The sequence below is a fragment of the Pyxicephalus adspersus genome, chromosome 7, assembly GCF_032062135.1.
Source record: "Pyxicephalus adspersus chromosome 7, UCB_Pads_2.0, whole genome shotgun sequence".
Classification (NCBI taxonomy): domain Eukaryota; kingdom Metazoa; phylum Chordata; class Amphibia; order Anura; family Pyxicephalidae; genus Pyxicephalus; species Pyxicephalus adspersus.
This window is the reverse complement of record NC_092864.1, coordinates 77518183-77537244: the sequence shown is the minus strand read 5'-3', so window position 1 is coordinate 77537244 and position 19062 is coordinate 77518183. Positions and strand designations below refer to the sequence as shown.

The window sequence follows — 19062 nt, the reverse complement described above, 5'->3', positions numbered from 1 at the left end:
TGAGCAATGAATGTGACTAATTTCTTCCTACAGGAGGCGTCTTGAAGCTGTCATTACCATTGTCAAATCATACTGCATATTTCAAACACCTAATTTAACCCAAATTTACACCTTTTGTGTAGTGATTAGAAGGACATACCTTACCTAAAGAAGGAACAAATCCTTAAGTTATGTCACTTTCAGACAGATGATATAAAACAGGATCTAATATAGATTCTTGCTGCATACCGTTGACTGTCATCTGTTCTGAATGCACTCCATATACAACCATAGCCTGGTATCTGTCCTTTAGCCAACTGCACATCCACTAAACTACCAAAGGATTAAGACAAAGTTACTTTTTATGTGACAATACATTGCGGAACCGTAGCAAAATTTTGCTGCAATCAATCTCCTCACACTCACCTCCGTAGTCCATTTGGGATCTGTTGGGGTAAAAAAATATCATATTTGTCTGGCATGATCTGCCTTCAAATGCTGTTTTAAAGGACAAAGTATTTATTTAATTTTCTGATCTGCTTGTCATCTTTGCTTTTTAGCTTCTTTCTGGAGAAGAATATGTTTGTGTTCTTTCTAAACATCTTACGTCAGAAGTCTGGTCGCTATGTTTGTGGTCAGCTTCTTCAGACACTGAATATGCTGTTTGAGAACATAAATCATGAGACATCCCTTTGTAAGTATATATTTATATGAAAGCTATTATTATTGATAAACGATGTAAGTGTGAATTTTGCAGTAAAATAAATAGTAAATTATGTAATATAAAAAATGTAAAGTGATTATGACCTCTTTACAGCTATACTTTACATATGGGCACTTCTTGCTTCCAGTCTAGCTGTACTGAAATCTGTTTTTATACAATTTAGCTTTACTACATTATGGTCAATTCAGAATGTCTCCCTATTTTTGTCTGCTGGGTGTGCTCCACATCCTAGGCCCCTTGTAACTTTACAGTGTTTGCTTTCTTGCTTACATCCTATTTTTTTTTCATTATATGGGAAGTTGATTGTGATTTGCTAATGGACCCAGGGAGGTGCATACTCGCACATTAACAGAGGCAGGCAGATTCCTTATTCAGTGATCAGTTCTAAAGAGGTCTACAAATGCTTAGCATTGTTCATCTTTTGGAAGGCTTTCAAATCAAGAAATTCCATTTTTTTAGTAGATCACTCCACCACCCTTGAAAGAGAAGGTTTTTGTTTTTTTTCTAGGCTGCTCCATGTCAGTATACTAGTGCATAGTTCTCCCCAGGGGGTTTTGGCTAGGCGCTGGCCCTCGCTGCTGTCTCCCCTGCCAAACCTCTCATCCACTGCTTTAACCTTCTGAATGGATCACAGTGGGGCTGTTCCGTGCTAAGCTGTCATCCGTTCAGAGGATTATAGCTGCTGTTTATAATACCTATTCTATAACTAGAGAAAAAATGGTCAGTAGTTTGCCATATTTTAAACTATAAAGATAAGGAGTGTCAGGAGGGATTTTTTTCAATTATTTAGGGTAGCAAAAAGATTGTTAATTTATATTGCTTAGCCTCATTAGTATGGTTAAAAGAAGAGGATATAAAAAGGGTAGGCTTTTGAGGGCATGTAAGGGTACAAACATTTATTAATCAAGCAATATATTAGTCCTAATATTAACATAGAACAACTAGTCTAGAAGATAATATGATCTTTGATATTAGCTATTCCTCACTAGTATTAAAAAATGAAACAAAAACAGATAAAGTATATAGAAAATGTAATTCCTAACAATTATTTTTTTTTTAATAAAATTCTGTACATTACACAAAACACATGTTTAAATCATCCTATACAACAATTCTTAGATAAAGAACTGCTGTCTGAGCAATATCAAATATTTCTGACGCGTTTTGCGGATGATACCGTTTCTTCAGGGGATAGCACTCTGAAAGCTGGTAAAGGATACATAAATATTTCACATTAGAAATGGATCCTTAAAAATCATATTAGATAGATATGTAAAAATCTAACATTTACCCTTATTATGTTCCAGCAAAAGCCAAAGTATACAGCAGCATACATTAGGCATCAGCATTAGGTTCAGGCTGTTTCAAGTCAACCACATCTATAAAATGTAGTAATAAAGGTACATATCGGGACTTTCAAATGGGTCCACTCTTGCCAATCAGAAAAACACAATGATCAAAAAGATCAATTCAAATATTTTATTAGGTTATAGAGCTATATTATATTCAAAACTGTTTAAAATTAGGTAGTTCAGGTACTCTCTGTGTTCAAACCTTCATATTTCCTTAATTGTGCACAGGGAACCCTCTTTGTGACTAGTAACCAAAATTTCAGCTCTCCCAGCTTTAAAGAGCTTCAAGATATTTGGGTCACAGTTTAAAAAAACTTATGAAAATTGAACATTGGGGTTTCTAGTGCAAAAGAAAGTGTGCCTAGGAATCCTAAATTGAAAACGCAAATAGGGGACCCAAGGGGCCACTTTGTAGCAAGGAGCATTGAATGGGGCCCCTAAATTATTACCTACCTGTCACAAATATTTCTTACTATGCTACCTTGTCTGCTTCTCATTTTTTGAACCCCAATTTCCTCAAAGATGAAACAGACACTGTAGATGCAAGTAGGGGACACCTTTTGGCTTTCTCCCCCTAAAATTTCATTACTATAGCATCATTTGAACATAAAAAAACGCCCATCAAATCACACTGCCTTGTTATGCATTACTGCCCACTTCTAAAACTTGAACCCCAATGTTTCTGGAATGGGGTGGTTTAACCTCCCTAGAGGACACTCGGGGTAGAAAAAAGTAGGTAATCTTATAGAAGGTAATAGTAAATAGAGCCTCACCTGATCCGCCGGCATCCCAAGTCGTCCATCGCCGAAATTCAAAATCCATTTGTATTGCATTCAATACAAAATAACTGTATTGAATGCAATACATTGGATTTATATGTGTAAAAGCAGTACACGATGTTTTCAAGAACATTTATTTTACAGTATATATCAGTATGAGTATAATATGTATTTTTAAAAACAAATTTAAAAATAATTATTTTTTTAAATATATAGATTTTTTAATTTATTAAATTTATTATTTTTACATGATTTCGTGTTTCAAACTTTATTAAACCCATACTATTATACTGTAAAATATTTTTTTTGCTTTTAGACATATCAAACCGGAAATGAACCACTAGGGAGGGTAAATAAAAATGTAGGTACAAGTGGGGAACACCTGTGGCTAACATCTCCTTAAATTTTATCACTGGCTTCAATAGAACATAAACTCTGCTCATTGAAAAGAAATTGGGATTCAGGTATTACAGTCTAATGTAACAGGGCAGCTTATTTTCATTGATAAAGTTTGGGGTTGTTAGCCACAAGTGTTCCCCACTTTTACCTGCACCTCTTCATTCTAGAGAAAGTAGGGATGAAGGTAGAGAAGCAGACAGATATGTGTAACAGGGCAGGGCAGTGGTACATTTTTATGTTCTCATAATGCCATTTTAGAGAGGTTTAGCCACAAGTGCCCCCCATTTTCACCTACATTTTCAGTTTCTTATACCTACCTGTTCAAAGAAGAGAAGCAGACAAGGTAGCAAAGTATGACATCTATGGTTAGCTATGGCAAAAGGTAGGTGTAAACTTAAGGGCTCTATCCCAATTCTTGCTGCTATGTAAGTAGCTTCCAAGGTCTCCCAGATGCACTTCTTCTGAAACAGCAACCTAAATAATTACTTTTTACAAGTTTGTAAACTTGTGATCCCCATATGTGGAATTTCTTTAAAGATTTTGTTAATAGTAGCTATGAGGGTCCCATGTAGTCTAAAAATTTCAAGCTATTACGACCAATTATTTAGAAGATATGAAGGATTGAACACAGTGAGTTGTTAGGCTGCAGAATCTCTCTCTCTCTCGCAAAGAATATTAACGGTAGGTAATTATTACATTTTCCATTTTTTTAATATACATAAAACACCGAGTGAAGTATTAAACTCACCTGGGCTGTGATTAGTAAGATCTGGGCTCTGTTGTATTAAAGGCAAAAGATCAAATGTATTTTTAAATAAATATAAGGAATATAAAATAAGATATAAGGTTTTCATGTATCAAATGTGTTTGTAATGTTTTTTGCACATCATGGACTGTATGACCTACAATTTTCGTTATGCCATGTTTAGGACTTAATATTTATAGGTTTGTTAAGAATTATAAAAAGGTATCCTTATAGTCAACTTAAAAATTAAAAATGTTTAAATGTTACAAATGTTGTTGTAGTGTTCAAAAGATGAGATGTTAAAATGTTCTTTGCTCCAACAGATTATTTGCTGTCCAATAATCATGTGAATTCCATTATTGTCCACAAATTTGATTTTTCTGATGAAGAAATAATGGGTTACTACATTTGCTTCCTGAAAACCCTTTCTGTGAAACTTAACAGTCACACTGTCCATTTCTTCTATAATGAGGTAAGTGTTAAATTGACATATTTGAGTTGTGTTTTAAAGTAAAACCTAATCACAAGCTTGAATCTTGATAACATTTTAGGAAAGCTTTTGTCATATTTCTTCATAACTAATTGAAGTACATGGCACAGTACATTTTTTGGTGTGGTATACTGCTTTCTCTTTAGCTTTGCTAAATCCAAGCCTGTGCTTGAGCTTTTGACAGTTTCATGTCAGATACCTATCCTGGATAGTCTTTTCAGTGGTTTCAGTCTCCTCCCTGAGAGGTTCTATATAGGTATATCACTGCGACAGCACCTTATCACAGTGCTGACTTTCCTAGTTAACAGTTCTTGCACTACCTGGAGCCCACTGCACCACAGTGCAATCTCAGAGCATAAGATCTGTACAGTTCTAACAACAAGGCACCCCCATCAGAACATTTTTGTAATAAACTTGAAATGCAGAAACTACCACATATATAAAACCAAAAATACTTTAATGGAGAAATAATATGTAAAAAGCATGTGAAAGTAGAATAAATCCAAAACATCCTAAATGTAAGTTCATTATAAAATCCATAAAGGAGCTAATAAGGGAAGAATGTTTCAACACATTACTGCAGCCTAGTTGCTTCAAAAGAATGTTTTGAAGCCATGATCTAGAATAATGACTTGGTTGTGAGACAATATACTTTGGTTACCACTTCCACTGACAACAAACTCTTGGCAAATCACATACCATCTAGTATAGATTAGAATATGGGCTGGGAAATTTAAGTCAGTCAAGTTAAGGCTCAGTGGTTCACAGCCTCTCCTAAAGCTGGGTTGCTGCATCTGCCTTGACTCCAACCACCATGTTACAGATCCTTTCCTGGGCCTAAGAAAAAAAAAAAAGTACTCATACCTTTTAGGCTTACTCATAGGTAAGCCTTGCTGAAGGACTAAATGCTGCCATAAGTACCGCTTACATATAATAATTTGTCTATTAAATATGTATGTGTACAGCAGGGATGTATTTGCAGGAAAGGCATTGATTGGGTAGTTCACTAAAAAGTCAACATTTAATTAGGCTTTTTAGGTTTTTTAAAACATAGTGTATCTTTACGAGAGGTGATATTACGTCCTTGCACTTTAACAATTTAACAATAGAGTTGTGTTGTTTATTGACATTGAACATGGTATGATGAGTGCCAATGTACATTACTAATAACTATTGCTTAAAAAACTTGCTTGTTTTTAAACTGAACCCTTAAGAGGTGTAATTATTTTCATGAAAATACTGCTGGTCAGGCTGCCTTGCTTGCCCTCTGAAATTTGTTTTCACTGTGTCCCATCCTAAAAAAAAATGTACATCAGTCCTGACTTTACTTGGTGCATACTCGGTCTGGGCAAATAAGGAGGCAATAGTAGCTAACATTTGATGAAGTAGTTGTTGCTAAAGAATGCAATCCTGCACCAACTCCTTATTTGGTTTGCCCTTTTAAATAAAAATTTATTTTGGTTCCAATGAACATGCTTCTTTGTTGCGCTGTATCCATTGTTCTGTTTCCCAAATAGTTGTAGCGGAGTTATAAGCACAATGGCAGATTTCAAGCAGAAAGAGACCAAAGTAGGGTAAAGCACTTTTGCATGTAAACAGACAGCTCACTTTTTGCATGATATGCTTCCTGGCAGTATCTAGTTACTCAGTCCACGGATGCATTATTTGTTTAAAATATTTAAAGCAAAACTGAACCCAGTTGATATTTTCCTGTGTCTGTTCCGTCGCAAGCAAATCAAACTTGTCCAAAGTGTCACCGGCACACTTTTTAGTTGCAAAAAAGAAAAAAATGTGAAATTTTTATCATGTAAATTTTCAAATACCTGTGTAAGCCACATTGACACATCAAGGCACCTCTTTTATTATTATTAATATTATTATTATTAATAATATTAATAATAATAATAATAATATCCTGTATTTTTATATCACTGACACGTTGCATAGCGATCTACAAAGTCCATAGTCAAAATCACTAACTGTCCCACAAAGGGGTTCACAATTTAATTGCATTCCTTCTATTTTTTCCTTCTATCAGTATTTGAGCTAAAATGTATTTCTAGCATGGCAAAACTTACACCACCCCTCTGTTGTACAAGTATATATGTATGTAAAATACTAAAATATATGGTTTTTCTATATTTCAACACTTTAATTTGATAACAGTTAGTTACATCATATACAGTGGCATTTGGTACATTCCCTGCTTTGTTATAAATATGTAAATTACCTGCACCACACTAAACGTACTTTACTTGTAGTTTGGAAATTGCATTTTACCTATTTCTATCTATACTCTGTTTTGTTAAAGATGCCCTCCAAAATTTTTTTTTCACAGTAGCATTAGGTTTTGGGATTGGCATTGCCATTGACCACTAGATCAACAACCATTTTGTTAGGTACACCATTTTAACTGATGATCTTATCATCCAATCACATGAGGATCTGCTGAAGTTCAGATCAAGCATAGGAATGTGAAAGAAATGTGATTTAAGTGACTTTGAACTTAGCATGGTTATTGATTCCAGGCAGACTGGTCTGAGAAATTCAGAAACTTGTGATCCACTGGGATTTTCATTCACAACCATATCTAGGGTTTACAGTGAAAGATCAGAAAAAGGGGAATATCCAGTAATGAGTAGCTAAAAATGCCTTACTGATGCCAGAGGTAACAGGAAGAGTAGTCAGACTGGTTTCAGCTGATAGAAAGGCAGCTGTTACAACCTAACTATGCAGAAGAACATCTCTAAATACACAATTCCTACAACCTTGAAGCAGATAGCAAGATAGCTACAGTAGCAAGAAACCACACTGGGTGCCACTCCTGTCAGAACAGGCATGGGTCCCCAAAAATAGATTTGAAAGATTTGAAAAAACATTGCTTGGTCTGATGAGTTACTGTTTCTGCTTCAGCATTCGGTTGTACAACAACAATAACCTGTGGATCTTTCCTGACTTGTATGAACGTATCAGGTGTAATGGCATAGGGGATATTCTTCTGGCTTACTTTGAGACACCTACCACTCACTATCGGTTTAAGTCCACAGGCTACTTAAAGTGTAGGGAAGACATTTTTTTACCTTTTATATAAAAGGGTTATATTTTTTTTTCTTTTAAACACTTCTTTTAAACAAAAAAAAAGGGTGGGGGTGGGGAGAAATACCTCTACTTCTTTTTTTTTTTTTTAACTGTGTGATGATAACACTTGCTCACAAATCCCAGGATGCGTCTGGATGCTCCTGTCCTGCAATGGGAAAAATGCATGTGCACTGAATTTGGCACTACTTTTTTTTTTCATTTTTTTTCCATGCTTTACAACAGAAAAAGAAAAGTTATCAAATGGATCAAACCAATGAAAATGGTGATAATAATGTTCAAACTTAGATAGGCCATTTGTAGTACCAAAGGGAGTACCTTTATTTCGCATTGTTGTTGCATTGTTGTGGAGGAACTTTGACTTACTATTATTTACAACGTTGCTTCATATTTTGTCGCCTGGATCGCCTCAATCAAACTGTTTGCTGCCTCTCTGGTTTCAGGGTTTAGCATGTGGTAGATCGAGTTGACAACATACCCAGCTGTAATAATATAATGAAATAATATAATAATACATTTAGTTCAATAATTTAATCAAATCAAAAACACTGAAATTTGTCCAAACAAGGGTGCAATATTATTGATAAATTAGTAGACACTGCATATTGGTCTAGTAGACATCCCGGGTATGGTAAATTTTGAAACCAGGGACTGCACAAAGTCTGATGTCACAATTGGGACAGTAGAACATGGTTTCCTTTCTGATCTTCCTTCCACTGTCATCTCACTTTGAGCAACAAACCACGCACATCCTTGTAGGTGCTACCTTTTTCTCGGCTGGTGGAATGTAGTCCATGTAGTGACGACCAGTCAGGCGTTCCAGCTTGACAACTGCAACAGCACGACGTCCAGGTCTATTCTCAACCATTGATGGCGTTTGGTGGTTCATGACAAAACATTTGTAAACTTTCCAAATAAAGTCAGAATGACGCACAGGCCTGTCACTCTTGTTTGAAGAGAATGTAGGCATTCCACAAGCATTGCTCAACAAGATACCTGAAGATCTTCTAGAAGTACTCCTTTTGCTGTTTCCTCATTGCTGGGCAGAATCTTATTGCTTGATCAGCTCTGTTGACACCTCCCATGGTGGTATTGTAGTTTATTATTATTTGTGGCTTCATTATTTCGTTCCCACCTTTTGTTCATACCATAACAGTGGAGGCATTATGGACTGTACTCATTAGGCACATATCTTTCCTGTCATGCCATCGAAGGGCCATCATTTTGCCTTTCTGCCAGGCAACCATTTCTCCTGTCTTCAGCTTTCTTTTTGCAAACATTGATGGCATGTTATGCTGATTAGCCCTAACGGTTCCATACGCATCTGTTTTGTGTTGCAGAAGAAACTCCAAAGTTCAGGAGAAGTATAAAAGTTGTTGGTTGTGACACAATAGCCCTTTTTTAGCAATGGCTCAATGAGTGAGAAAGCAGAAGATGTTGCCATTCCATAGTTGCTGTATTTTGGATTGAATCTTGTCCCTTTTCCAGTGTATAGGACTCAGTTTTAAAGAATTTCAAGATATGGGGGTCACAAATGTAAACAGGTATGAAAATTGAGCTTTGGGGTTGCTGTTTCAAAAGAGAGTGTGTCTAGGAGTCCTAAATTGAAAATGCAAATTGGGTACCCTGTTGCCCCTAACATAGCAAGGAGCATTGGGGTGGGGCCCCTAAATATATACCTACCTGTCACTAATCAATACCTATATATACTACCCTGTCTGTTTCTCTTCTTTAAACCCCAATTTATCTGAGGTGGGGGGTACAAAACTGAAAATGTAAGTGTAATTGGGGGACACATTCTCCCCTACAATTTTGTTACTACAGCATCATTAGAACATATAAAACATCAAAATGGGCTTCCCTGCCCTGTTACACATTCCTGTCCACTTCTGACATTTTGAACTTCGATCTTGATGGAATGGGGAGGTGTAGGAAACCAAAAATGTAGGTGCAAGTGGGGAACATCTGTGGCTAACATCCCCTAAATCTTCATCAATGTGGAATTTTTAGAACATAAACTCTGCCCACTAAAATTTTATGGGGTTCAGATACTGGAAGGTTATCAAGGCAGTGCATTTTGATGGACTGTTGATGCAGACAGATATGTGTAACAGAGCAGGGGACACATTTTGAAAGGTATTTTTTATGTTCTCATAATGCCATAGTAATGAAATTTTAGAAAGGTTTAATAACAAGTGCACCTACAGTTTTGTTTTTCTATGCCTCCACATTCCAGAGAAGTTGTGGTTCAAAGAGGAAAAGCAGACAGGGTAGCATAGCATCACAGTTATAGTTCTGTGAAAGATAGGAATAAATTTAATTGTAAGTGGTCCTACGGGTCCCACAATTTGCATTTTCAGTTTTGGTATTTCTTTTGAAACAGCAACCCCATTGTTCTATTTTCACAACCTGTTATCCCCAAAGCTATGAGGGTCCCCCGTGTACGTTAATAATTTCAAGTCAATACGAATAATGGTTTAGGAGTAATGAAGGTTTGAACACAGCCAGTTGTTAGGCTGCAATATATGACATGCAGCTTTTACACACACATAGCTATCACACTGTACTGCTGATGTCATTACACACTGTTAATAAACTTCACAGGCAGTTTTTTTTTTTTTTTTTTTTTAATATATGTAGAATATGGATAGCAATGAGGGGGACACTGGCTGTTTTATGCCTATCCTATATCACATGCATAATACTATTTAAGCCTCACCACATTTAACATTACTTCCATTTCGGTATAGACTGAAGGGGAAATCTGCGAACTCCTGGGATATTTGTGTCGCATATCCCAAGAGGCTCTGGGCTGCTCCTTCTGCACATACATCTTTAGAGGCTTTAATACAATGACAAAAAAAAAATAGAAAAAAAAGTGTTCAATCTCATGCATGCACAGTGCAAGGCGACACTGGACGTCACAGTGAGCATCGGAGAAAAGGTGGAAGCTGAGCCAGCGTGGGGTTGTTTTGTGAAAGGAGATATAAGGATCATAGCCTCGTGCACATGTGAAGTTAGGCTGAATTCACACCGACAGGTCTGAAAAAGCCCAGTACTTACCACTTGTTACCAATCCTAGGTGCCTAGCAGTTGCCAGAAGTCACTCAGAAGGGGTAAATGGGCCAGTTTATTGCTGCCAATATAAACTAAGCCTAACTTGTTACAGCACATTCATTATACTATTACACTACTACAAGGGATTACACTCTTAAAGCTTTGAAAAGTAGGAAGTTGGGTCACACTACACGGGATTGGGCAGTTGTGGCAAAATACATAGATTAGAAAAATTGGATATACTAATGGGGCAGGCATTACAAAGTTTGAACAAAGTATAGGAAGATGGGAGAACACTGAAACAATAAGAGGTTACTGGATACCTATGGAATAACACTAGGAGCACTAAATTGGCACACCCCTTTTTGACCACCCGGCTACAGCTTCCCACTTTCCGGCTAAAAAACAATTCTGGGGAGAACACTGTACTTCCCAAATTATCTTGAGTTTTGGTGCAGGATGAGTAGTTTCTTCAAATTCTTAGTTGTTTGTGAAGTGTAAATATTATATGGTCAGGGTGAATCTGTACTCTGGCATGACTGTGCCAAAGAATGGAGTGTCAAGTATTTTATTTGCCCATCACTCCCTGAAGTATCACTAAGCCCAGAGATAGCCAAATGTCATCTTTGGTCACTGATTCCTACTTTCTGCCTCTTGCAAACCTCAGGTGTTGAACATCTAATTGTTCAGCGTACCTGTTTGTCTCAGCAACTATTTTTTTCAATAACCTCATCGGTCAGAAACAATTGCAGGTATGCCAAGGGGTCGTCGCATGCAGCATCTATTTTCATACCAGGTTCTCCAGTAAATGGGAATCTTGAGGGCACGGTCTGAGCCATTCCAAGGCCAATAGGGCACCAAGTACGCACATTACTGACCTCAAGATCAAATTCATTGCAGTGTTCACAATCACTGTCTGATGACATCCTGGTGAATCACTATCGCTTGATTCCACAAGTGATTCTAAATCACTATCGCTGCAAGCTTTTACGCTAGCGAGACGCCTTACAGTTTCCAGTAAGAAGTCAGGGGACGTTCAAGGTCAGAGACAAGTGTTCAAATGAGGAAAGGAGGAAAAGGTCAGGCAAAGGTCAGACCAAAGTCAGGGCTGTTAGTGGACAAACTTTTGAATTTAAAATTTATATTTCACTGTGATGAATGCGTTTCCCACCAGAACCTGACAGATTACACCCACGCGTCCTCAGAGCTGAGCTCAGGTAATTCAAAGCAATATAGAAACTCTAATCGCTGGCATGGTACCAATGTATTGGCATAAGGCCAATGTGGTACTTATCTTTAAAAAGGCTTAACCTCCCTGGCGGTAATCCTGAGTGTGGCTCAGGAATAATTTTTAATACCAAAAGCGTTAACCCCGAGCCACACTCGGGGTGGAATTGTAAGGGAGTTTTACAGCTTACCTTGTCCCCACAAGCCTGCGGAGTCTTCCGGCGGGTATCTGTGTTCCCTGGCGATGCCTGCCCGGCATTTGCGTCTCCTGTGTGTGAATGTTGGGGATGCAGATTCCGGGCGGGCATTGGATGTGTGAGCGCGCTGATGGGAAGTGGGACCTGGTGGGAAATTTAAGTATTTTTAAATGTAAAATGTAGTACTCTTTGACATTTATAAATACTAATATAATCAGTAATTGCAATTTTAAAAATGCCCCCCCCCCCCCCCCAAAAAAAAAAAAAAAAAAACGAGAAAAAACAGAACAGTTTTTGCTAAAAAAAATAATATTTTAATTGATAGCATGGGTTCAAGACCAAGGTTGTCAGACAAATTTACCTTTCCTTTATTAGGAAGTAAGTAAACCGTTAGTGGAGTAGCAGTTCATATAGGGTACTTGGACTCTGCTTAAAGCTTTTAACACTGTACCCCACAGATGGGTATTATTCAAGTTGGGCTTAATAGGTTTAGAATATTTAAACTGTAAATTGATAGAGAACTAGCTGAAAGACTGCATCTAGAGAGTAGTGATTTAACCCCTCTGGCGTTCCAATTCTTTCCGTATTTTCATGCAAAAAGCGTTACATTTTTTAAAAATTTAATAATAAACTTACCCCTGCTATTGTGTCAGTGTTCTACCTACCCACTATACTTTGTTCCAACTTTCTAATGCCTGGCTTGTTAGACTGTACAATTTTTCCATTTTTTTTATTATGCCCCAACAATCCAGTGTTGTGTATTTTTTATCCACCTCCCTAGAGTTCCCAGTTTTAATAGTGTAATTCCTTGTAGTAGTGTAATATTGTGATCAGTGTGGCTTAACAAATTAGGCTTAGTTCACTTTAGCAGTAAAAAAAAAATGCCCCTCCTGAGTGACTACTTGGCAACTGCTAGGCTCCTGAGATTGGTAACAGTGATAACTGCTAGGCACCTGGGACTGGTAACTGGTAAAAACTGCTAGGCACCTGGGATTGGTAACTGGTGATAACTGCTAGGCACCTGGGATTGGTAACCGGCGGTAAGTGCTTGGCTTTTCAGGCCTAGCAGTTTTTCAAGCAGCAGTGGTTCCTGGGGAGAGGAAGGTGAGGGGTAAACGCAGCAAATGCAACCTTACTGCCAGTGTGAATTCAGCCTAACTTCAGATGTCACCTCCTAGCGCTATACCTAGGTAACACAAAGAGGATCATGCATGTGATCGCAGAAGGGGACAGGACAGCTAGTGCCCTCCTCATCAATGCCAAAAACATCCTGTGAAATGTATCCACTAGCAGTATGATAGCTTTGTGTGTAAAGTCTGCTTGTCAGATTCTGCAGCCTAACAACTCATTGTTTTCAATCCCTTAGATCTTCTATATTTTTGGTTGTAATTATCTGAAAGTTTTTATGGTAAAAAGAGGACTCTCATAGCTACTAATAACCAACATTTTTTTTTAAATATCAATAATTTCAAAATATGGGGATCCCAAGTTTAAAAACTTCTGGCAACTGAACATTTAGGTTGCTGTTTTTTAAGAAAGTGTACCTAGGAGCCCAAAATAGAAAATGCAAATTAAGGACCCCATACATAGCAGGAAGCATTGGGTTGGGGTCCCCTAAATATTTTACCTACCTTTCACCAAACTATAATTGTAATACTTTGCTGCCCTTTCTGCTTCTGTTCTTTGAATCCCAATGTATCTGGAATGGGGAGGTGCAGGAAACTGAAAATGTAGGTGCAAGTGGGGGACAGATGTATGAACCCCTAAAGTTTCATGGCATCATTAGAACATAAAAACCTCTGCCCATCAAACTGTCAGCTTCCCTACCTTGAACCCTAATTTCTCTAAAACGGAGAGGTACAGAAAAACAGAATCATAGGTGCAAGTGGGGGACACTTGTGGCTAACACCCTCCAAGCTTTCATCACCATGGCATCATTACATAAACTCTGCCCATCAAAACATGCTGCCCTGTTACAGATGACTTACCCTGCCAGTACCTGAACCCCAATTTCAGTTTGATGGGCTGGTGTTTGAGTTTTTTATATTCTAATGATGCCATTCTAATAAAACTTTAGGGGGTGTTATCCACAGATGTTCTCCACACGTTTTCAGTTTCCTACACCCCCTTCTTACAGAGAAATTGGGGTTCCAGTGTTAGAAGTGGACAGTAATGTGTAACAGGGCAGTGCGTTTGCCATAGTAGTGAAATTTTAGTGTGTAGGGGGGGTTTATTGAAAGGTTCCCCCCCCCCCCACTGCACCTTCATTTTCGGCTTTGTACACCCCACCATTTTAGAGAAATTGGGGTTCAAAGAGAGTAGAAGAGAAGCAGACAGGGTAACATACTATGACAGTTACAGATTTGTGGGAGATAAGTGTACATTTAGGGGCCCATCCCCAGTGCCCCTTTCTATGTAAGTAGCCCCGGGGGTCTCCAATTTGCATTTTTAAGTTAGGACTCCAAACTGCCCTTGCTTTTAATACTGAAACCCCAATGTTGGATTTTCACAAGACTTTTCCAATTCTGGTCCCCATATCATAACATTAGTAAAAGCTGGGGTGCTGAAATTGTGAATGGTGCTAACCATAAGTGTCCCTGTGACCCTGAAAATATGGGATACACAGAGAGCGGTAAGGCTGAGGAGGAATGTGACATGCAGCATTTACATGCACACTGTTCTGATGACGTCATTACACACGCCCACTGGGCAGAGACATTGTTTACACAATGTGTTTTTTTTCCCCAAACGACGGCACAGCTGTGCTGCGCTCTTTTCAATTCCCCCGCTCTAATCCGCAATCCGCTCTTATCAGTGGAGAGCGGAGCGAGCAGAGCAGACTCTCCAGTGTCCATTCAGAGATGCTAAAAATGTGGCGGGCGGAATATTGACGGCATGTGGGCGGTCCGCCCCCAAAAACGGGCTGGGGAGAACTATGATATATAATGAATCCAATACAAAATTATTTGAATTTCCTGCCACGCCTGCTGCCTGCACTGACGCATGCACCGACATCACTGGGAAACACCGGAGAACGTCTATGCAGTCGCTGGCTTAAGATCAGAGGAAGAAGACGTGCCGGGGACGCCAAAGGAACAAAGTAACTGTTTTTTTTTTGTTTTTTGGGATTACAGCTTTCATCAAGTAAAATCCACCCCCAGTCACACTCGGGAATGCCAGGGGGTTAAAGATTCATACTCTGAATGGTCAATGGGTATTAGTGGTATACTGCAAGGTATAGAGTTGGGACAAATAATGTTTATTATTAATATTATTATTATTATTATTATTATTAATAATAATAAACAGGATTTATATAGCACCAACATATTACGCAGCGCTGTACATTAAATAGGGATTGCAAATGACAGACTAATAAAGACAGTTATATAGGAGGAGAGGACCCTGCCACGAAGAGCTTACAATCTAGTAGGTGGGGGAATTTCACACTCAATAGGATGGGGGATATGTAGTGGTGGGAAGTAGTGATGGTTTCAAAAGACAGAAGAAGATGCGTAGGCAAGTTTAAAAAAATGGGTTTTGAGCGCTCTTTTAAATGAGCAGAAAGTAGGAGCAAGCCGAAAAGGACAAGGAAGACCATTCCAGAGCGTTGGGGCAGCTCTAGAGAAGTCTTGGAGCCGTGCATGTGATGAGCAGCCAGGTGGTGACATTTAATATTTTATATATGTAAAGTTACGCACTTGGGGCCAACATACATGCTTCATACTGCCTTAGAAAAGGATCTGGGGGTTTTGGTAGATCGTAGACTTAATAATAGCATACAGTCCCAAGCTGACATATGTAAAGTTAGCAAAGTAGTTTCTTGTATTAAAAGAGCAATAGACTGCAAACATAGTGACACAACCCTGCCCCTATTCAAAGCATTGCTCAGACATCTTCTGGAATATGCAGTGCAGTTCTGGGCACCAGTTCCCAAAAATAATATTGTGGTATTGGAAAGAGTGCAGGGAAGAGCAACAAAATTAATTAGAGAAATAGAGAGGCTCAGCTATAAGAAGAGATTAGCTGAACTGAATCTATTCTCCCTGGAGGAGAGACTTTCAGAGGGGGATATGATCACCCTATATAAATATGTACATTGTCCATATGGGGAACTCACTTTTCAATTACTCACTTATGGGCCTTGCAAAGGACAAAGGGGCACTCTTTGCGTTTTGGAGGAAAAGAAGTTTAATTTTGCAGAAGGAAGGGATCCTTCACAGTAAGGTCTGTGAAAATGTGCAATAGGCTCCCTCAGGAGGTATTTTTAGCAACTACTGTAGATTGCTTTAAGAAAAAGCTGGATGCTTTTCCAGAAGCACAGAATATAACTGGGTATTAAAGTTTTAAAGTAAAGACATCAGAGACAGTTGATGTAGGGAACATCTTATTTCTTATTAGGATCAGGTAGGATTTTTTTTTTATGCCCTGTTGAAAAAAATTAAACCAGGTTTTCTTGCCTTTCTCTCGATCAACTATGTCTATAAGTTTTTATCTGGGAGATGTTTATTCCCCTAGTAGTTAACCTTGTATCTTTTTTCAACCTATTGGGGCTTTTGGGCATTCATTTATGCACAACTCTCTTCAGGTCCCACCACAGCATTTTAAAATGATTGAGGTCTGGTCTTTGGGCCATTGCAAATGGCCCCTTAATTATATTCTTTTCTAAGCTTTTCCATTGTAGATTGTGTGCTTGATTCCAATTGAATGTCTTACTTCATAATTTTGACCGAGCGTTAGCTGTTTTACGGATGGGTTCATATTTGACTCTATAATTCTTTGGTATACAGAGAAGTTTACAGTCAACTCAATGACTGTAAGGTGCCCACGTCCTGTGGCTGCAAAACATGCTCAGATCATCACCACTCCACCATGCAGCATGACAGTTGATATGAGGTGTTTGTGCCAATGTGCTGTGTTTGATTTTTACTAAATGTAAAACTGTTCCTTAATACTAAACACCTCCACTTTATTTTTTTTTCCTTTTTAATTATTTTTTTTAACTTCTTTTGATTGACAATTTCCACATAAACTGTAACAAACTTAAACATTAACTACAAAAAGAAAAAAAACACATCTCAATCTTGTTTATTTTACCCTGGTATACTATACCCACTGTTATACTCACAACCTTGGTTGTGAGTATAACAGTGTGTATAGTATAACAGGGGAAAATAAACATTTTAGTATAACAGGGAAAAAAATATAATATTGACACAAAAAGAAAAGAAAAACAACATTGTACTATATTAAGGGAAGAAGGGTAGGAGCAACAATTTCTAATACCATCAAATATAGCAACAATCATTCATGTTTTTATTGTATCCACACAAATGATATGATATAATCAGGATTTTCTGTATATACCAGGTAGATTTAGAGGAAAGGTGTCAAAATCTGCTTTTGAACTGCTTCTGTAAAAGTATAGAGAACCAAAGGGTACCATTAAAAAACAAAACTGTTGACATGTTTATTATCATTCATTATTCTTTTCTTAAAAAGAAAAGGATATTGTTGCAGAAATCTTGTGGTTTGTTCAGATGTACAATTTGCAAACATAAAAGCAAAGTTGTGTTGCCATTTGCTTTTTAGAAATAAGTTTCTTAATTTTGCAAGCTTTAAAAAGAATCCATAATAGTTCAGTATTTTTTTTTTAACTTTTTTTCATTTTTTTTTTTTTTTTGTTTAAGATTTTTAGCATAAACAAAAAGAAAAAAAAACAAGAACATGAAAAGTCTGAACAAAAACATCAGGCATTCCTTTCAAACTGGTGGTATAACATACAATAAGTATAAACAGCAGAAAGTATTCCTATTTTAATGTACAGCGCTGCGTAATATGTTGGCGCTATATAAATCCTGTTTAATAATAATAATAATAATAATAAAGTAAATATAATTCAATAGTATTCCGGCTATGGGGGTTACTGTTTTGGGGTATCTGAACCCTCGTACCACATTCATCATTATGCAACCTTTACTTGTGATCCTATGTAAGGTCAACTATAGTTTTTGAATACCTGGTAGAAAAAGGAGCTTAGTGTACACCTGGTCCAAGGATAGCAATAAATGGAAGAGAAAGAAGAGATTGGTAAATAAAAGGAAGGAATGGAAAGAAGAAAAAGGAGGAAAGTAAGAGCCCTGAATCTCATTAGGTAATCAAGGAGTACTGCATTCGTTAATCTAGGTCCAAGCGAGCAAACATATGAATGATAGGGGAAATGTGGGTATTTAGTGTCATACAGCACCTGAAGAAACTGCCTGATCCCCTGGGACTCATATCTCCTCAAATTTTTCCAGTTTGCTGTTAAGTCTAGCAGACAGGTGTTCCATCACCTGGATGTCCTCTACACAGGTTCTCAATTGCGTGATAAAAGGTGAAGAGGATGATTTCCAGTGTACCGTAATAAGGCATCTGGCTGCTGTAAGATTATGCGCCAAAAGGGCCTTTTTCGATTTGGAGAGTTCTTTTATGGAGACAAATGGATTACCAGGTCTAGTCTAGTGGGGGTTTCCATTATTCTGATGAGTTCATTAACCCCAAACCAATAGGGCACTATTTTTGAGCAACTCCATAAAATATGTAAAAGGGTTCCTACCTGAGAACCATGTCTCCAAAATAAATTGCTTAAAACAACGTGGGGGGTGAGAGAACAAAATTTCTAGTGAGAGTTTGGACATAATGACGGATTTGAAAATAACTGTAAATAGCTGAGAAAGATAACTTAAGTTTGGACTGTAAATCCGCAAAGGACAACAACTGGTAACAGGATTAGCTATATGGTCAAAGCAGAAGATCCTTTTAGGGACCCACATGAGAATCATATGTTGGGTCATTCTATCTGGCATTTGAGGTTTATATAAAAAGAAGGTTAATAGGGATTTGGCAGAAGTAAGATGGAATTATTCTTTACTAGGTAGTCAAATTCGTTTAATTGGTCTTTATAGGGAAGAGTCAGTTATGTGGTGGGAGGAGCCCCATAACATGGAGTTGGGGTGCATCGGGGCAAGCCAAAGT

At 37.7% G+C, this 19062-nt stretch overlaps 1 protein-coding gene across 6 annotated transcripts in view; it reads left to right on the top strand.

Annotated features, from left to right (window-relative positions):
- Window positions 1-19062, top strand: part of CLEC16A (C-type lectin domain containing 16A) — a 333014-nt gene that overhangs the window by 20765 nt on the left and 293187 nt on the right. For all 6 annotated transcript variants that reach the window (XM_072419009.1, XM_072419008.1, XM_072419010.1 and 3 more), the window contains 2 exons: window positions 540-673; window positions 4302-4450. In XM_072419009.1, the coding sequence (XP_072275110.1) occupies window positions 540-673; window positions 4302-4450 (283 nt within the window). The remainder of the gene's footprint in view (window positions 1-539; window positions 674-4301; window positions 4451-19062) is intronic.